This window comes from Prionailurus viverrinus, chromosome B4 (assembly GCF_022837055.1).
Source record: "Prionailurus viverrinus isolate Anna chromosome B4, UM_Priviv_1.0, whole genome shotgun sequence".
NCBI classification, from domain to species: Eukaryota; Metazoa; Chordata; class Mammalia; order Carnivora; family Felidae; genus Prionailurus; species Prionailurus viverrinus.
Window position 1 is genome coordinate 87180106 of NC_062567.1, and position 21802 is coordinate 87201907.

At 40.2% G+C, this 21802-nt stretch overlaps 1 protein-coding gene across 1 annotated transcript in view; it reads right to left on the reverse strand.

Moving 5' to 3' along the window:
* The window catches only part of GNS (glucosamine (N-acetyl)-6-sulfatase), a 55291-nt gene that overhangs the window by 23742 nt on the left and 9747 nt on the right, over positions 1-21802 (reverse strand). The window contains exons 4-10 of the mRNA XM_047865713.1: positions 19458-19523; positions 18900-18998; positions 17084-17251; positions 15156-15238; positions 13793-13911; positions 11813-11916; positions 5066-5167 (exon numbers count right to left, since the gene is read on the reverse strand). Coding sequence (XP_047721669.1) covers positions 5066-5167; positions 11813-11916; positions 13793-13911; positions 15156-15238; positions 17084-17251; positions 18900-18998; positions 19458-19523 — 741 coding nt within the window. The remainder of the gene's footprint in view (positions 1-5065; positions 5168-11812; positions 11917-13792; positions 13912-15155; positions 15239-17083; positions 17252-18899; positions 18999-19457; positions 19524-21802) is intronic.

Sequence of the window (21802 nt, forward strand, 5' to 3'; positions counted from 1 at the left end):
AGGTCCTATGACCCCCTGATCTAAAAGCTGAATTAGAGACGCTGTATTTGGGGGCAAGGAGACCATTTCGATGCCTTCAGTGTTGAGCTCATGGGGTTCTGGGTGGTCATCCTCATTGTCCAATATCAAAAGAACTTTAAAAGGCAGTCCCCTACTGGCAAGGTACTTTCCCCTGACTTCAGGAACAAACTATTGATGGAGCCAATCCAGGAAAAGGTTCTCATTGTCCAGGCCTTCTTGTTGTACAACCAAAAAACTGGCAGCTGGTGTTTATCTTTTCCCTTCAAGGCTCAGGAGTCCTGATCATAAACCCAACTGCATTTGTACAAAACAGCAGGAGTTAGCCTGTCCGTTTCTGCCTTAAATCTTGGTGTTTCCTTCTCTTCCTTACTAATACATGTCCTTCATGGCATTTTTCTCCAGAATAGGGAACCTCTGTCTGCATTAAAATCCTGTGTAGGCAGATACTCTCAAGGATGTTCTTAATGGCATCGGGAGCTTGTCTGTTGCCTCTTGGTTGACAGAAGCAGGTTCTTCTGTTTCTGTTACATTGGCATTTTTAAGCCACATATCTTTCTAAAATTATCAAACCACCCTTGGCTGACATTAAATTCTTCAGCTTTAGATCCTTCAACTTCCTTTTGCTTTAAGTTGTCACATAATAACTTTGCTTTCTCTTGAATCACTTTAAGAGTCTATAGGTATGTCTTTCGTATAGCAATCCTGTACCCACATAAAAGCTATTATTTTCAATACCAGATAAAAAGGTATTTTGCAAAAGGTGTCAAGTTTTCATGCCTCCTGGCATGGCTGCAGTAATGGCCTCACGAATTTCCTTTTTTATTTTTTTTCCACAGTGGTGTTTACGCTAGATTAATTTATCTTGAAATGGTGAGCAACTGTAGTGGCAGACCTGATATACAGTACATATCCAGCAATTCAACTTTTACTTATAATGTCATGACTTTTCTCAGCTTCTTGGGAGCATTTCTGGCATCCCAGGTGGCACTTTGTAAGAGTCCCATGGTGTTATTCAAGGCTTATGGTATTATACTAAATGCAATAAAAATACACGAGAACCAAAATCATTTACCACCATACCCAGTTTACTAGAGAGACAAACTGTTCATGCAGAGATGATTAGCACCACATGGCATTTTAAGCAGATACTCATGACACTTGAGTTCACTGTAACAACAACTGGAGGTGGCTAGGAAATTATACAAAAATACAGTATGTACTGCAGTTAATTTTATGCACTTATGATTTAATCCTGCCTTGTTAAATTTTTTTACACTTCTCTCGAATGGTGTCATGTATGTTCTGTGGAAGTTTTTTTTTTAATGTTTAATTTTGAGAGGTGGGGGGAGGGAGGGAGAGGGACAGGGAGAGGGAGAGGGAGGGAGGGAGGGAGGGAGGGAGAGGGAGAGAGAGGGAGAGAGAGGGAGAGAGAGGGAGAGAGGGAGAGAATGCAAGCGGGGGAGGGGCAGAGAGAGGGAGACGCAGAATCTGAAGCAGGCTCCGGGCTCTGAGCTGTCAGCACAGGGCCCAACGTGGGGCTCGAACTCATGAGCTGTGAGATCATGACCTGAGCCGAAGTTGGACGCCCAACTGACTGAGCCACCCAGGCGCCTCTGTGTAAGTTTTGATAAGTGTTAACTTTTTATGATAGATTTGTATATATTTTATGGTAGTAAGTAATAAAATAGTATCTACATATAAATTATACATGTGTGACATATTTAACCTTTTCTTATTTTTTCAATACTTTTAGGCTACGTAGTTCATTTGCTAGTTTTTAAAAACTGTCACAAATCTCCAGAATATTTTCCAATGTTTACTGGATAAAACCTGCATGTAAGTGGACCCACACGATTCATACTCATTCAAGGGTCAACTGCATAGTAATTTCATCCCCATAGTGAAGTGGTTTTTTTCCTAACTAGAAAGGAGACATATAGTATAAAGTTTGTATGGAGAACATTAAAAGATGTAAATTTTCCTTTTACTGATCTATAGATTCAGCATATCAACCAAAAATCCAATATGAATTTTTTCAGTTAATCTGAAAAGTGGTCTTTAAAGTTTGTATGCGAGGTGGCTAAGATCCTCACAAGGACAATGACAGAGGTGTGCCTTTACAGATTTAATTACACAGCTTTATAACAAGACAAAAATGATACTGGTACAAGGAAAAACATATGTGTGGAACAGAAAAGACAACGGAGTATTTATAGAGAAAAAAATGAAACTGAATTCCTCATACCATGCCAGAAAAACCAATTCTAGATACACCAAAGACTTCCGTGTAAGAGGGAGAAGTATGAAACTATTCTAAGAAAACCTAGGAGAATTGTTTTTGATCTCGAGGTTCAGAAACCTTTTTATAAACAAGATACAAAGAACACCAACGATAAAAGAGAGGATTTATACATTTAACTCCTGTGTTCTCATATCTTAATGTAGAGCAAGGACAAGTCACAAACAGGGAGGACATCACGGGCAAAAAGATGCACTTCACAAGGGAAGCAACATAAAAAGCATAAATGAAAAAGGATTCACTGATCAAAAACTCAATTAAAAAATGGGCAAAAGATCTGAACAGACGTTTCTCCAAAGAAGACACAGATGTCCAATAAACACATGCCAAGATGTTCAACATCATCAGTCGTTAGGGAAGTGCACATCAAAACCACAAGGAGATACCATTTCACACCCGCTACGATGTAATAAAAAGATAACAGCAAGTGTTGGCAAGGATGCAGCAAATTTTGAAACCTTATACACCGTTGGTGCAGTTGCTTAAGAAATAGTCCGGCAGTTCCTCAATAAGTTAAACGTAAGTCACCATACGAAAGAGCAATTCTACTCCCAGGGGTACGGGTATATACCCAAGAGACCTGAAAACATCTGTCTGCACAAAAACTTGTACACAGTGTTCACAGCTGCACTATTCACAGTAGCCAAAAAGGGAAAACCTATCAATTGAGGAATGGATTAACAAATGTGACACATCCATACAATGGAATATTATTTGGTAATAAAAAGGAATGAAATACCGATACATGCTACGACATGATTTCTGAAAGCATTATACTCAGGAAAAGAAACGAGTCACAGGGGCCACATATGATTCTATTTATGCAAAATGGCCACAACTGACAAATCTATAGCAACAGAAAGCAGATCAGTGCTTGCCTGGTGCTGGGAGAGGGAGCGAAGGTGGGGGGAGACTGCTAATACATCTGGGGTTTCTTTTGGGGATGGTGAGAATGTTCTAAATTTAGATTATGGTACGGCTGTACAACTCTGAATATACCAAAAATGACTGAACTGTCAACTTCAGTAAACTGTATGAATTAAGTCAAGTAAGCTGTTAAAATGATTCATCTCATTAATAAATAAAGAAATGCACACACAGTAGTAGGACCAAATAAAGTTTTGGTCTTTTTAAACCACTAGATTGGCAAAAATTAAGCTGTCTGACAGTTTCATATAGAACAAAGGGAAATCACATATGTTGCTGCTGGGAAGGTAAATTGATGACCTCTTTATAAAAATAACTTGGTAATATCTGTAGAAGAGAACAATGTGCAGTTCCCATACCTTGGTATATACACACATGTTCACTGGAAGAAATATATAAAAATGCTCTAACAGCACTGTTAGCATAACAGAAAGGTTTATCCACTGACAAAACAGGTAATTAAGTTGTGATGCATTCATACAATGGAAATTAGGCATCTGTGAACAACACGTATCAGTTTGGAAACAATGCTGAGTTGAAAAAAGTCCCAGACTACATTCAGTAGGGTATAATTTTTAGAGTGCAAAACAATATCAAAACTAAGGTATTTCGTTTAGGAATATGTACATCATTACTAAAAAATTAAAATCCAGAGAATGGTAACCATGAAATTCAGGAAAAGGATCACTCCCACGGGGCATACAAAGGTAGGTAGGCAGGATGGGGAGTGGCATACGGGGGGATGCACCAGCACTGGGAATACCTGCCTTATTAAACGAGGTGATGAGTTCACGGGGATTTCTTCTATCTCGTAACTTATGTGAGTGACAGGAGTCCTCTCGTATGAAGCATATACTACCTAATAATATGTCGTAACAGGTTCAGACCAGTAAGAGTCACCTATAATGAGTCACCGTAAACCGCAGCACATTTTAATACTGATCCTCCCAACTTAATATTGATCCTTCCACAGATCCTTAGGTCTGTGCAGTGCCAGACACACAGGAGGTGCTCAAATATTCTTGAGTTACGTGTGTTTCCTTTAGAATAAATTCCCAGATGGAATTGCTTAATGTATTTCTTTTCCTTAAGATTTTATTTTCAAGTAATCTCTGTACACAACGTGGGGCTCGAACTCACAACCCCAAGATCAAGAGTCGCACACTCCACTGACTGAGCCAGCCAGGAGCCTCTTAATGTGTATATTCTGAAGTGAAAGGTCTTGTTAAAGAAAGACCTTTAGCCTCCTGACAGCTCATACTGATCACACTTCTGTGAACACAGTCTGAGTAGTTTTTATTTTCTCAGACTTCTGAAAATACTGGGTATAAATCTTTGTAATCTTTGCCAGTACTGTAGGCAATAAAGGCCTTCTTCGGTTAAGCATTTCTTGGATGAGCACTGGAGCGATGTTTTTGCATTTACTGTGGCCATTTCTCATTTCTCCATGAGTTGTTAAGTTACTTCTTTTGCCCACTTTTCTACTGGGATATTAATCTCTGCTTTCTAAGAACTCATCTATTAGGACCAAGTACCCTTTTTCATGTATGTTGCAACTATTTTCTCAGTTTGTCACCTGTCTTCACTTTGTTTATGATGGTTTCTTTTTGGGGCAGTGGGGAGGGAAGGGAGGATACAGAACTCTTTATATGTGGTCCAGTCTTTTAGAAAACTCTTTCCCACCATAGAGAAGAGAAAAATTCTATTTTGTTCCCCAAATTGAGTAGTTTAAGATTTAAATTTTTAAGTCTAAATTTATACACCCTGGAATTTATTTCAGAGTCTTGGCTCCGGCCTGATTGAAGGCTTTATACTCACCAAAATGGGCAATAAAGACATCCCATCCATCTGTGTCTTATTTGGGTTATATCCAGCAATGTCCAAAATAGTAGGACCCAAATCAATGTTGGCAACGAGCATCTATGAGAATGAGGAAAAAAGAAGCAATCTAGAACACAGTTTGTCTGATTTTTCTTTTTTACCTGTAATATAGCTGTTCCCCACCCCATCCAGAAGACAAACAGCATTTACTATTATTATTTTTGTATAGCCTAGACTTACTGAGGTCTACTGACTCATTGATTCAAACATAACTACAATAATTAAAAAACAACAACAACACATAAAGGTTTAATAAGACTTGTAATATAAGCCCCTGGGAAGTTATGTATTTATTCAACCTATACTGTTATTGATCAAAACATGTTTCAAAACTTCTTTGGGACTGCCCGAAGTCTGATGAATTATGAGAAAATGTTGGGCTAATTAATTTATACAAAGTGTTTACAACTTGATTATTTCTATAGTTCACTAAATTTGATTTCAAATGAACTCCTGACATTTTTAAAAGTCTCAAATGTTAAATGCTTTTTAAATTTATTTTTTTATTTTTAGAAAAACAGAGCACGCACGAGTGGGGAAGAGGGGCGGAAGGGGAGGGGGAGGAGGAGAGGGAGCAGGAATGGGGGTCCCGAGCCTGAAATGGGACTCAATCTCACAACCCTGGGATCATGACCTGAACCGAAATCAAGAGTTGGGACACTCAACCGACTGAGCCAACCAGGTGTCCCAAACGTTAAATACTTTTTACCAAGGAGGATATTAGCCCTTTTCATAGTTTCTCAAAGTGATTAACACATACTAAAAAATGTCTGCAATAGGCTGGAGACCACAGAAAACTTATTCCAACAGTGCACTGATAAAAGGTTCCTTAAAGAGCACAGAACTTCAATGTGCTACATAAACATTCTAGAAATTAAAGTTATTGTCCTGCATTTATACCTTGCCTTACTCCTTTAGTTTATTAGACTATTTTCTTTCTGTACACAAATCCTCGTTAGGACCTAAACCAGAAGAGTCTAATACAATGGGACCACATATGCAATTTAAAATTGTCTAGTGACCACATTAAAGTGAAAAAAAAAAGGGGAAATTCATTGTATATATTTTATTTAACTTGACATTCACAGGTACGTGTGGCTGGTGGCTACTGTAGGGGACAGTGTAGGCCTATACAGGACCTAAGCATACACCTGAAGTCACTTCAGTCACAGGCTAGGAAAACCTTTTAGCATGGTGAAGACAATCCACCATGGAAACTAGGGGCACTAATGTTTACCGAGCACCTATTCTGTGCCAGTATTTGCCGTTTATCCTCAATTAATCCTCACCACAACTGTAGGATGCAGTGTATTTCCCCCATTTTACAGATGAGAAAATGAAAGAGAAGTAACTGAAACAAAGCCAACAGCTCGTAACTGGAAAAGCTACCATTTACTCAAAGGAAATTAAGTCTTCAACATTGTTGAGAAAACTTAGAGCGTCTTAGGAAAGGCCAAACGGGGATTCCTACCAAGTCAGGAACTTTTAATTTAAAAACAAAACCAAAAGTACAGACATGAAAGGCAAGAAAGCATCTTCAGGGCAATATCCAGGGGCCAGCTCTCCTGTGGCTATGATGGCTCTTGTAGGGCAGACCAAAATGCTTATCTTGGCTCTGAATCATTTAGTGTAATGCTGCAGCTGTCAGAAATTACCATTCAGTGGCAAGCCACTCACGGGAAAGGGAATCCGTATGTTACTGGGGAAAAAACCCACAAAAATGACGTCTCTAGAGATTATACAAGACCCAGTGTAAGAAATATCTTGCCTAATTCCAAGACTCCCAGACAGACTGAACCGCTCTGAACAGTCAAGAAGACTGGGTATGAATACAGAAAAGATCGTGGCAGGAAAGAGCAGCACCTATGTTACCTTCGGAATCAGATCAAGGCAACAAGACCCTGACACGTGACTAAAAGATCTTCAGTCATGTCTAAAACATAAATGATGTAAAGCCAATTCCACAGGTATTAGTAATAGGACCAAGGCAGTTTCGTAAGAAAACAAAAAAAAAAGTAAACACCAAAATAATAAAGCCTGTAGAGATATAAAATAGTGACTGCCTAGGGGTGCCTGGGTGGCTTAGTCGGTTGGGAGTCCGACTTCGGCTGAGGTCATGATCTTGCAGTCTGTTGAGTTCCAGCCCCACGTCAGGCTCTGTGCTGACAGCTCAGAGCCTGGAGCCTGCTTCAGATTCTGTGTCTCCCTCTGCCTGTGCCCCTCCCCACTCATGCTCTGTCTCTCTCTGTCTCTAAGAAATAAACATTAAACAAAAAAATTTTTTTAAATGGTGACTGCCTGTTTCACCAGCAATTGCCTCAAGAACCATCAGCTGTATGAACTGGGGGTGCGGGGCCTCTCTCGAGTGAGTCTGCTCTATGGGGAGACAGGTTTTTTAGGTTTCAGTACAAATCAAGAGTCCCTAAGATTCGGCCCAAGTGCCATAAACACCATCCCAGGACTCTCCGTTCCTAGGTATCTACAATAATCACATTTTTCACAAAAATAATGGACAAATTCTATTACCTTCTAGACTTTTATTTGACTAAGAGGTAAAGAGTCTCAAAATTAGCATACTATGTCAGGAGATGGTAGACTTCTAGTGGAAATGGGAGTAGGAGTAAAGAATTTAACAGAATTACACCTAGCTCTGGTTTTTACAAATAAAAATTAGAATGGACACTATGGACCCATGATCATAATGACTTCTAGAAACATTAGCATTCAAGTTCCTAAAATGGTACTGCTTTTATAAGTATAAAGATTCATTTATGGACTGAAACCAAAAAAGCACTGACAAGACCAAAAGTAAATTATTTCATAAATCACAGCCTCACTGTTTGGTAATGTTCTTAGGTTTGAAGCATACAGACATTCTGATCAAGTAAAAGCTCTGAGAAAATTCTGGGGCATGAAATCAAGGGATATCATGCCTTGCAGCTGCTTATTTTTTTTAGCTCTAAAAAAATGACAGTACAACAGAATTACTGAAAGAAAAAAAATAAGAGGGTTCTCAGGAGGATACATCAGATTTCCAAACAGACATTTAAGCCCTGAGAATCAAGAATTCACGCAGAGTTATCAAGGGAAGACTCAAAGCATGCCAGAGAACACCCCAAATCCATGTAGAGAAAAGCAGTGGAACCATGTAAGAGAGCAGAGAACTCTCCCCATCTTGGGCTGCTTCATCTGGGTTGACGCCTCAACCCCAGCTTCCCTACAAGTATGAAGCCAGGGTGTCACTAAGTTACACCTGAGAATCTTTCACTTACCATCTTCCCGACTTCATGTAGGGAAACTAGGCTTATTCTGTCCAGTCTTAAAGCCATTATGTTGTCTTCTTGACTCCCGGTTCAGTTCTATTTCCCCTGGATCATGCTGGTCATTTTTTTTCCTGCTAACCTTTTTCTTGCTTAAAACCCTTTTGAAGAATTTCTACCACCAAATCTAAAGCTAGATTAACTTCCAGCCAGGGGAGAAAACCTCAATAAGCCAGTCTTTGGCATTCACACATACCACCTGCTTCTGATCTCCCAACAGCTAAACCCCACTGGTCAAACGTGCCCTGTTTCGGCCATCAGCTTCTGGAGGCTCAGTTTATTATGCCCAACTCAAAACCCTGTGCCACTCACACGGGACAACTGGCACTGAGACAACTATGTTGTCAACACATGATGAACTACCCACCATCTCTGACATTCTTTGTGCACGGTGGAAGCTGAGCATTTCACACGTCTCCAACTACATCTGTCAGCACAGCAGTGCAAGACACACCCACACCCACACCCACACCCACACACGGATTTTAAGCACACACTTAATTTTCAGTCCTGGTTCTGCCACTTACTATGTGACCTTGGTAATTAATTAACCATTCAAGCAACAAGGATGTCCCCCAGTGTGTGTAAGGGCTGGGTAGTCTAAGCTTAGACAGTGCTTCTCTTCTAGGAACTCCCCAGATAAAAGACAAACTCAGTAGGGTGTGGTAAGTGTGAGGCCAGCTAAGAACATGGGAAGAACACCTACCCCAAGTGGGGGCAGGGGTCTGTAGAGACTTTCCAGACAGGAGTCCAAAACCGAAGCTCTAAAGGACAATTAGTGAGGTGGAAGGGGCTCAAGAGGGGCATTCCAAACAGAAGGAGCAATCAGCCATACAAAGGTGAGGAGGGCAGAGAGATGGTTCACTTAGGAAGTGAAAGTAATTCAGTACAACTGCCACATTCTGTCCCCTGAACAAGCCAAGCTCATTCTCATATCTGTGCCTTCGCATTTATTGTTCTGCTCAGAATGACCTCCCACAAATCTCTGCAGGACTATATCCTTCTCAACATTCAGGTCTCTGCTCAAATGCGTCCGAGGCTCTCACTAACAAGTGTAGTTAAAGTATCTGGTTCTCCTGCACACAGGGACTTAAGGACTGATCTTCCCTGACTGCTCAGTACTGTGTATCCAAGGCTGCTGGCACAAGAAGATTCTTAAATATTTTCTGAGCTATACTGTAATGGTTAAGTACAGACTCTGGAGCCAGACTGTGATACTTTTTAGCTACATTTTCTTGGGCAAACCATTTAACTTTGTACCTCAATTTCCTCATCTGTAAAAGGGGGATAGCTATATTTCTCATAAGGCCGTGAAAGTTAAATGAGTCGGTACAGCTAATACACTTAGAATAACAGCTGTCACCTACGAAGCATTCAACAAATCATAGTTATCATTGAAATGGTTTTCTAAGAACCAAGTTTCATTTAGACTGCTTAGAGAAGGTGAACTTTTCTCATTGCCACTGTTAACTTGAAGACAAAAGGAATGGTTTGTTCAATGGGCAGCTGGCTGTTACATTTCACTTTGTTCTCATTCAGCCTCCTTCCGCACACTGGTTAGAAGTGGCCCCAGTAGCCCTGCTCCTTAGAAATGTACACAGCTGCAGACACATCCCTGAATCAACTCCCAACATCGAGATCAATAAAATGCTTTTTAAGATTTAATGGTCCTCCAAACTCGCCTATCTCCTTTGAAAAAAGGCCCATGTATAGGGAACTGAATTTGTACTGGGAAGTGACTGGCTTTAGGATTATAGGTCTTAGGAGAAAAAGAAAACTCCAAAGGAAATTATGAAGGCCACTTTACCTTTCTGAACGAATTTCAACAGAATTCCATCTGAGCATTACAAAAGGAAATAAGTGAATTACAGACATTTAAACAAAGTAAACATTAAACCTCCAAATTAAACTAAAGTATCGGGGCGCCTGGGTGGCTCAGTCGGTTGGGCGGCCGACTTCGGCTCAGGTCATGATCTTGCGGTCCGTGAGTTCGAGCCCCGCGTCGGGCTCTGTGCTGACAGCTCAGAGCCTGGAGCCTGTTTCAGATTCTGTGTCTTCCTCTCTCTGACCCTCCCCCGTTCATGCTCTGTCTCTCTCTCAAAAATAAATAAACGTTAAAAAAAAAATTTTTTTTTAAATAAATAAATAAATAAATAAATAAACTAAAGTATCTAGTATACCCAGAAAGTCTGGCCCACTTTCCAAACTTAGCTTAAACGATGTATTTGCTCATTTCCTTTTGCCTCACAGAGCTGTTATCAGGGAACAAAAGACATAACTGGTAGAGCTTATCAATTCTTATCTCCCAAGCGTTAGACCAAAGTGTTTTGAAGCAGGGTGCCTACAAAGTGTTTTGGATCTAGGAACAAAGTGCCTCAGTATGAGGTACCAAGTTTGGAAAAAGACAATGAAACCAAATGGAAATGGCAACGAAAGAAAGTGGTACATTATGACAGTTCTAGGAGAATCAGTAAAGCAGAAACACATTAGCAAGGAAAAGTCCCACAGAGAGAGGAACGAAATCCTCACAAGACAGGCTTTCTAGAATGTTCTACTCAAAGTGACGACAGATCAGCAGCAGACATCGGCTGGGAAGTCTGAAATGCAGAGTCAGAACCTGCATTTTAACAAGGTGCCCAGGGGAAATCTGCCTGAGGAGTTCTGATCTACAGGGTAGTAGGCCCCAAACCGGGCTGCCTCTCGGAATCATCTGTGAACTGAAGAAAAAAAAAACAGAGGCTGGGTCTCTATTCCATCCAAGTGAGTCCATTAGAACCATTGTGGATGTTGAACCTTTCACAATTTCAGAGAGTGATTTTGAGGAGCACTGCATGGGAGAGTCACTGTTCTAGGACAAGGTAGAGATTTACAGACTTGCAGGGGTGCCTGGGTGGCTCAGTCGGTTAAACATGTGACTTCAGCTCAGGTCGTGATTTCACGGTTCATGAGTTTGAGCCCTGCATCAGGCTCTGTGCTGACAGCTTGGAGCCTGGAGCCTGCTTTAGATTCTGTGTCTCTCTCTCTCTGCCCCTCCCCTGCTCTCTCTCTCTCTCTCTCTCTCTCTCTCAAAAATAAACAAACATTAAAAAAAAAGATTTACGTCTTGAAGGACAAATAAAAGTTATTTATCCTGATATGATGTGTATATATGGGGGCGGGGGGAATACAGTTAATGGAAGGTGGCCAGAAAATAAAAAGGGAAATCACTATTTCCAAGGCTTATAAATACACTTAAAAGATCTTAAGCCAATCAGACTTCCTCCTCATAGCGGGAGAAATCTAATTAGGCTCTTCTCCAGAGAAATAACCTTCTTTTCTTAGGCAAGTGCTACCTGTAAACACCATCATTTTTTCAGGCACCTACCTTGCTTGTCTGATTTGGTTTGATCCCAGGTCCTCGAACCAACAGTGGAACTTTGATGTCAAACTCATACAGCTGTCTTTTGTCTATTGGCAAAGAAAACTGTCCTGAAAACAAAATACACGGGGTAAAGATGGGGCCAGGATCGATGTGTCACTGATTCATTTAATTGATAGTAAGAATGAAAACAACTTTGTCCTACTATTTATGGCACTTTAATGGAAAGTTTACAATCACTCAGGTCTCTTATTACTACAAGGCAGGAAATGAGCTCATCTTTAAACAAATGTCTCAGGGGACTCGTTGGTCTAACATAGGACATATTCAGCAAAAAGACTGACTGGAAAGTACTGTAACAAATATGATTTATGTATGTTACTCAACCTGACCACAACTGAACGAGGTCACTCTAAAAACTGTAAATAAAGGAACAAAAACATTTATTCGGCCTTTCCTGAATCAATCAATTTCAAGATACCAAACAGCTGATGTGAGGAAGTTCTTCTCTAAGGAATTCCAATTAATAAATGCAAAAAGGACAGAGTTAGGAAGTCAACGCTTTGCAATTTTTGAGAGAATGGATTAAAGCAACAATCACCAATGGAAGGTTCAATCACAAAAGGTTCATAAGAGAGGCTCAGGCTGATACCACATGAGCCATCAATTAGGAGCTTTGCTAAAGTGGGCCAAGCAGACACCCTCATGAAGTGATGCAACAGGAAGTACATGTCAGTATCACCAAAGAAAGCATTCTCACTGGAAACGTGAATTTCTATTAAGATGGTAGACCTAATTACCAATCTATGGAAAACGCTGACTAAAGATAAACAAGCATCACAAGACCGCAATTAGCCAGATCTAGAATGTGAGATGTTAAAGAACAAAAAACATTTTTCCCCAATGAATTTAGTGGCAATGACAACCTTAGGGCACATAAAAAATACAGGTAGCATGTGGACTTTGTCTACATTCCAATACATAACAGACCAGTCGGATACACAATTATTGATGTACAGAATCACAATGTCTGAAGTTTTTCCAAAGCCTTCTAAGCTAAAAAAAGAAAAACAAGGGGAAGGTAAGAAGAATTTAAAAAACTGGTCACATGTAGCTAAAAATTGAAGCTGGATAATGAGGGTTATTTTACTACTCTCTACTTTGAGTGCTTCAAAATATTCACAACAAAACATTAAATGCCTAGGGGCACCTGGGTGGCTCAGTCAGTTAAGCATTCAACTCTTGATCTCAGCTCAGGTCACGATCTCACGGTTTGTGGAATCAAGCCCAAGTAAGGGCTCTGTGCTGACAGCGAGGAGCATTCTTGGGATTCTCTCCGACCCCCGACCCCCTCCTGCTTTCTCTTTCTTTCAAAATAAATAAACTTAAAAAAAAAATTAAATGCCTAATCAATCTGCTACTATGCAAGCAAGTCTCAGGTTAGCAGTTTGAAGTTTGTGAAATTTATACGTAGCAAAAGAAGCCATTGGTTTTTAAGAACATCCAAGTGGAGAAAAGGAAAGTCACAGATCTAGAGCTGACTCATATACACTTTTGAAAAGACAAGACATAAAACCACATACACACAAAATCAGTAAAACTTCTTTCACAATTTCACAAGACAACCTTATCTTGGTCTTTCCTCGTAAAATTTCTTACGCCTGTATTCTCTAAGGTCTACCTGCCCTTTAAATCTAGTTCTGTTTCCTACCTCTTTCATAAAGCCTGCCTCTAACCCAGCAAGCTCACTCACCTTTCCCAACTCCTAGAACATCACGTATTTTAGCATATGAAATAGCAAATAATGAAACCTGGTCTTTCCATGCTAATGAGAAGAGCCTCTAAGCAGAGGAGTCCTGAGGACAACACCCTCCAGGCTTGGGCACCCCTATAACAGACCAGAGCTGCCTGCCAGTGCTGCTGACTTGGATGAAAGAGGAAAGGCACCTCATCAAGGTCACAGGAATACCCCAGCCTGCCCCTTACCTGTGTGATAGCCATTGTCTGAGGTATAAAAGATGTACGTGTTGTTAAGTTCCCCATTGAACTCCAATCTCTTGACTAGTTTCTCCACAAGGTCATCAACTGACAATAAAGTCTGCCACCTGGATGTAAACAGAAGGTGACAATGGGACTTCAGAAACAATGACTGAGGGAATGCTATTTTACCAAAAGAGCGGGAGCAAAGTCCAAAACAAAACAATACAAAGCCCCCAAACCACACCCCTAAAAAGCTCAAATCCCAAGCTTCCTTTCCTCAAACCCCTCACTGGAAAAAACCAGAGATAATTTTCTAATTTCTAAATTAGAAAATTCCAGAAGGGAAAAAAAAATTCCAGAATGTAATTAGTTCATTACAAATTTAATGATTTCTAGAGAAATAAATGGAGTTTTAAATAACCAGTTAGCTTTATCATCACTGGTTATGACAGCAGAAGCAACTGGAAGAGAAAATTGTCAATTCAGCACTGATGAATACAGATTAATTCAGACAGACCTATGCTACAACAAAGTTTAAGGGTCTAAACTAGGGGTTGGCAAACCATGGTGATGGGCCACAGTTTGCCCACTGTTTTTGTTTGTTTTTAAATTGTGGTAAAAAATACACGACATAAAATTTACCATCTTAACAAATTTTAAGGATACAATTAGTAGTATTAAGTATATTCACACAGTGAAACAGATCTTCAGAACCTTTTCATCTGCTAAATCTGAAACTCTGTATCCATTAAACAACAAATTGTTTTTATATAAAGTTTTATTAGAACACAGTCATGCTCATTAATTCACATATTGCCTAGCTGGGCTCCAACAGCAAAGCTGGGCAACTGTGATAAAAACTGTATGGCCTGCCAGGCTACAATATTCACTATCTGGCTCTTCATAGAAAAAGTCTGCTAATCCCTGGTATAATCCAAATACATCTTAAGAGAGTGTAATTAATTTTTAAGAATTGACTTAATGCAATTCCTTGGAATTCCAAATAGCAAAGAAAATACTTTGCTCTAGTCTAAGCCTTTGGGTCTTATACCAATATTGGGCCTGATTCTCACAAAGTGACCTTTTCTTCAGACAAATGGAATTTTTTTTTTTTTTTAACCAAATGGCTCCAGTTTGCAATTATGTTAGTCCTGGGGTCCAAAGACCATCTCCTATACACCTGAATGTAAAGGAATCTCAGTCTGCTTCTGGGGCAGCGGACCCCCAACCAAAGTTTCTCCCATCAACCAGATAAAGTCTACCTTCTGACTTTATCTCAAAGATAACCATGTTGTGCAGTCCCCTGTTCATGGGCTGGTTTGGAAAGGTCCTCAAAGACCATCCAGACTGATAAAGTAGCAGCTCTTACCTTTTCCTAAAGGCACTATCTAAAAACTGTATTGAAGAATTAGTCATTGGGGTCTTGGCTTGCCTAATTAACCAGTGCTTGTTCTAAAATTTAAAAGAAAAAAAAATGTTAATACCAAGTTACTACAATCAAATAAACTACCAGAGTTGATAATGAAAAGGACCGTTTTATACTTCAGCAAAGAGGAACACTTAAGCAACTTCAGACTTCCTCTCCCCTGCCCCATGTGTTTGTAAAAACACGTCCTATAGATCATCACTTGTTCTTTAGCTTCTTCCTACTACCACCCTAATGAGAGAAGGCCTGGACTCCTTGTTAGCAGCATTAAAACAGATTTAGTAAAAAAAAATACTGAGAAACTACTGGCTAAAAGGAGACTGAATTTGTAACTTTAAGTCTATGCTCTGGGTCTACTGCCCAAACTCCAAAAGGGTAAATATTAACTTTACCTTCCATTAAGTTTTGTCCTCATAAGCCATCATTCTATCACCCTCTATTTTCCTACCCAAGATGATCATCCTAGAGCCTTGGGAAAAATCTCATCATTGCAATTTCCTAAAACTTCAAACTCAAATCTAGAGGGTTTTTCTCATTTAAACAAAACACTCACAGTTCTAAAAAACAAAAACATTCCCATACATCATTAATTCTCTCCTCCCTATTCATAAAGTCCCAAGCCACCATCTCCCAAACTACCATCCTCAAAAGGTTCTTAGTTAACGTGTTTGAGAAATGCTATACAGCGTATCGTCCTGCTGGGAATTCATGTTAGAACAGGAATATCTCTGAGAAATCCTGTAAGAGTGACCTATTTAAAATTCCTCAACTTACTTGCTCATGGGAACTTCTATTAACTGCTTTTGAAACAGTCTGAGAATGACTCTCTAGTTCAAAACTCTGTTCTCTCAGCTTTAAAAATCATACTTAAGCATTTGCCTACAATGTGCCAGGCAACATGCTACTCATTTCTAGGTTCTTTAATCCATATAGCAGCTGCGTGAGGAATGAGCATGTCCCACTTTAGACAGAAAAGCAGAAGTGAAGCATCTTGCTCACGTTCAGGTCACTTAGCTAGAAAACGGTAATGCTGAGTCTACTCTAAGACTCATTCTGTCTACCGGTTCACAAACAATGAAGATTTCCGGGTAACACACAGGAGGCAGTTGAGCACTTCTGTCTCTGAATCAGTGAACTGCCTATCCCCTGTGCCAAGGAATGTATAAGTATCCTGCATATAAAGCAAATATTTAGGTTGTGGTCCTTAATTATATTCCCTGCTCTGGCTCATTTCTCCATTCAACTTCCCCTTCCAATCCTTCTGCACTAAGTCACCCCCTCCTTCCCATGCCTCAGGCCTGGTGAGGGCCACCCATAGGAGGCTGCTGCAGGCCTAGCTCAGCCCCAATGGATGTGCCTCAGACATTGAGGAGAACCAGCACAGAAATCATCAGGAGAGTGGGGTGCCTAGGTGGCTCGGTCGGTTAAGTGTCTGACTTTGGCTTAGGTCACAATCTCACGGTTGGGGAGTTCGAGCCCCGCATCGGGCTCTGTACTGACAGCCCAGAGCCTGGAGCCTGCTTCATATACTGTGTCTCCCTCCCTCTCTCTGCTCCCGCACTGCTCATGCTCTATCTCTGTCTCTCAAAAATAAATATTAAAAAAAAAATTAAAAAAAAATTATCAAGAGAGCCTGTAGTCAGGAAAGATGGCATTTCTTTAATATTCCCTGTGCATGCTCCAGCTGCTAACTGCACATGAAGCAGAAAGCTTATCCGTACTTCAGAAGTAAGTTTACACTATCTCTTGTACTTGAGACAGGTACAATTACCTTTAAAAGACCTGGAAGGAAAACTGACTACTGGCTCAATGGCTCCCTGACAAGTTACTTATATTGAGTATGGTTTAATTCAAGGATTGGGGGAAGCTACCGTTCCATGGATGTTGAAGTTCTTATTTCTTGGTGCAAAGACATTCTGGAAGGTCTTTTGGTACTGAGGTGCGGCTGTCCAAGGCGAGTGTGGTGCTGGTGTGGAGATCATCATGAAGAATGGCTCAGAGTTGGATTTGTAGTCCAGGAAGCCCAAAGAGATATTAGCCTGAGATACATAAAATCCATCATCATCTACCCTATCCACCAGTTGAGGACCTGAGAGATGCTTGTTCTCAGGTAAACAGGAAGTATACGGTCATATTCACTTTTAAGCAATCTTAAAAAGTTTAACAATCTTAATCGAAACATAACCTATGTCACAGTTACTTACAAGTGTGTTGTTAGAACAAATATTTGGGTTTCAGGCAATACTTATTCAAAAAATGTAAAGATATACCATCCTAAGAAAGGAATGAAGATCCTAATGATTTTACATGATCTAAAGACTGTTATGCTTCCCATAAGAAAAGAAATAGTACTTTGGCCATTCAAGTATTAGCTTATATTAAAACAGCTTAGAGTGTTCCTTTGATACCTTGAAGAATACAAAAAGAGTCAACCTAATTCACAACAGTGGGACAGGTGGATAAGTTACTTTAATCTTATAAAAAATACACAGAGCATAGATATCGTAAGTTATGCCAGTGAAAGCAGCTAAGCTGTATGAACAACATTAAATCCAAATACAAACACCAGGTTTTGAATTTATGTTGACTTATATTTTTCATTTGCTTATCTGGAGATACATCACGAAACTGAAAACATCTCACATACATGTTATGCTTTTAATTGTTCTAGTTGAGGGGTGCCTGGCTTAGTCGGTTAGGCATCCAACTCTGGACTTCAGCTCAGGTCACGATCTCACGGTTCGTGAGGTTGAGCCCCGCATTGAGCTCTGCACTGACAGCACAGACCTTGCTTGCGATTCTCTCTCTCCTTCTCACTCTGCTCCTCCCCTGCTCACTCGCTCTCTCTCTCAAAATAAATAAACTTAAAAAAAAAAAAATTGTTCTAGTTGTTATGTTTTCATTTATCCCCATCACTAAAGTCAAAGGATACTTGACTGCATTGATTTCCTTTTACCATCCCACCCACCTGCTTGAGCCCTGTCAGAAGCCTGTGGTTTCTCCAACATGCCAAGCATACTCCTGCCTCAGGGCCCTCACACTTGTTGTTCCCTCTGTCTGCGGCAACCTCTCTCCTGATGTGCACAGCTCAATCTCACCTGTCAGTGTTATCTAAGTAACCCCCATACCCTGCCTTATTTCTCTAACGGGTTACCAAGAGGGACTCTGCTTCATCTACTGAACACATGTTATGCTGGGGTCTCAAATATTTGCTGAATGAATACTCTATGGAGGGGTATCATTAGAAACACCTTAGATAGGAAAGTCCTAAATTCACCCAGTTTCAGTAATTTTGATATATAAATACACAATGCCTTAAGAACTCCCAATCCCTATCTCCCCACCCTCATGGTGAAGCTGCCATCTCATAGCTGGTGAGTGAAACGGGGGTCAAGAGTAAAAACCTCTAAAATAAAACCTCTTCAAAGTAATCTCTATAGTCTTAGAGATTAGCCTTTGGAAAAGGGATTTGTTGGCGGAATTTCAGGAACATTAGCTTTGAGCCTGGTTTATATGCAAAGAAAAATACCCTCAGGAGTTTTTAATCAGTTGGAAATATTCCTTGGCAGTTAAAAGAAGTTATTATTCATTCGCATTACTCAATATGACCAAACCCAAAGGTTTCCTAGGCAGAGCCTTCGATCATTTGTAAAACAAACCTGCAAGGACAGGGCTTCAGTAACTCACCAGAACATCTGTCAGGTAGTCCACACTGTAGTTCTCACCATGCTTTCGTGCCTTCCCATTGATAGAGAGGGTATAATTATAGTATTTAGAATTCTTTTCCTATTAAGACAGGAAAGTAAAAGTTGTTATGAGGTCAGCACCCCAAACAAAAGTCAAAATCGTGCTGGGCTAACCTATACTGTTTAATCAGTGATACGACATCAAAAAAAAAAAAAAAAAGGCAATTAAGTCAATACTGAATCGGATTTTACATTATCTCAATACTGAATCGGATTCTTTGAAGTTTTATGAACTACTAACATAGTTTCAATAACATGTCCTAGTTTAAAATGCCACAAGTAGGTCAGGTAGAACAGCAAAATGTAGTTAAACTCTGTGTGATGCAGGAAAAATATCCTGCAGGGAGTGACTTAAAACAGACTTTGTTTTAAGGAGATAAAATAGCTACTCATAAACACAAACCAATTTATGTGAAAAATCAGAACTAAATTAGAGAGTAAATATATTTCACATCTGTAGGGCTGCATGTAATTGCCAATGACTTCAGTAATCACTCACCAAGGCGTACCAGTAACTCCAGCCCAGAGGAACATGCTCTAGTCCACCTGCATCTGGGGCTCCATACTGAAAAGCAAGACAAGTGGGGCATCAGAAATCCTTAGACATGACCAGATCAGAAAGAAAGGAAACTTTTAGAATCTTTTTACTCTATTTTAATTTTTTAAAAGATGGGCACATTTAATTTTATTAATTTTTTAAAATGTTTATTTATTTACTAGAGACAGAGCAAGCAAGCATGCACCAGTGGGAGAGGGACACAGAGAAAGAGGAAGACACAGAATCCGAAACAGGCTCCAGGCTCCGTGCTGTCAGTGCAGAGCCTGATACGGGGCTTGAATTCACGAACTGTGAGGTCATGACATGAGCCAAAGTCAGCCGCTTAACTGAGCCACCCAGGCGCCCCTAGAAATCTTTTTAGATCAGTGCCTGAAACATGATAGATGTGGGGTGCCTCGGTGGCTCAGTCAGTTAAGCATCCGACTTCAGCTCAGGTCATGATCTCATGGTTTGGGAGTTCGAGCCCCGCATCAGGCTCAGGCTCTGTGCTGACAGCTCAGAGCCCGGAGCCTGTTTCAGATTCCGTGTCTCCCTCTCTCTGCTGCTCCCCTGCTCGACTGTATCTCTCAAAAATGAATAAATATAAAAACTGAAACATGGTAGATGCTCAATTTTCCCAAACACATAAACCAGTCAAAAAGTAAAGAATATAATCCTAGGAATTTCTGAAGAAGGAGTTTGCAAACTAATGGCCACTAGGTCAAATCTAACCTGCCAACTGTTTTATATGATCAGCAAGCTGGGAGTTTTTTTCCAACCATTAAAAAATGCAAAAATAGGGGCACCTGAGTGGCTCAGCACGTTAAGTGTCCGACTTTGGCTTGGGTCACGATCTCACCGTTCATGAGTTCAAGCCCCATGCCAGGCTCTATGCTGACAGCTTGGAGCCTGATTTGGATTCTGTCTTCCTCTCTCTCTGCTCTGTCTCAAATATAAATAAACATTTAGAAAAAGAAAAAAAAAAAAACCTTTAAAATACAAAAACAGGGGCGCCTGGGTGGCTCAGTCAATTGAACATCCGACTTCGGCTCAGGTCATGGTCTCGCGGTCTGTGAGTTCGAGCCCCACGTCGGGTTCTATGCTGACAGCTCAGAGCCTGGAGCCTGTTTCAGATTCTGTGTCTCCCTCTCTCTCTGCCCCTCCCCCACTCATACTCTGTCAAAAATAAACAAACATTAAAAAAATACAAAAACAATAGAGGAGTATTTTGTGACATGTGACAGTTACATGAAATTGAAATGTCAGTGATAATGAACTTTTATTGGAACACAGCTGCACTCACTGTTGATTTTTATAATGTGTATGGTTGCTTTCATGCTACAACAGCAGAGTCAAATACAGAAGTCCCCCCCTTACACTATGTCACAATGCCTACGTCATTCACCTCATTTCATCTCATCACGTAGTATTTTATCATTTCACATCATGCCAGAAGAGTAAGTACAGTGCAATAAGATATTTTGAGAGAGACCATATTCACATAACTTTTACTGCATCATATTGCTATAACTGTTCTTTTATTAGCCGTTATTAATCTGTTACTGTGCCTAATTTATAAACTACACTTTATCACAGGTACATATGTACAGGTAAAAACATAGTACATATAAGGTTCAGTACTATCCATAGTTTCAGGCATCCATCGGGGGTCTGGGAAAATATCCCCCATAGGTAAGGGGATGGGGAGTGGGGGCAGAGAATTCTGTCATCACAAAAAAGACATGGCCTGCAGAGCCTAAAATATTTACTTCTGGCCCTTTCCAGAAAAAGTCCACGTGGCTTACACCACAGGGTTCATTTCCTGAGCTATTGATGGCATAGACTGAATACTCCAACTAACCTTGTGGCTCTCAAGGCCAAAATAATATTATGAGCTCTCAGCCTACAACTTGTTGTGCTGATGATGAAATCTACTTTTGGAGCTCAACTTATTTGAGGAGATGAATAAATAACCATAGAATCATCCCTTTTTTCCTTGACAAGGTTTACTACTGCCTTACATTTAAGGAAGAATCCTTGAGAAATCTTCATATTTTTTTAAAAAAATATTTATTTATTTTGAGAGAGAATATCCCAAGCAGGCTCTGCACTGGGGACTCAATCCAACGACCTGTGAGATCATGACCTGAGCCAAAACCAAGAGTCAGACGCTTCACTGACTGAGCCACCCAGGCGCCCTAAGAGATCTTCATATTTTAATGAATTTCTCCTAATTTTGTATACATTATATGATCTTTGATATGCAAAGTAGTACATGTTCTGTTTATGTTCCACATCCTTATCTC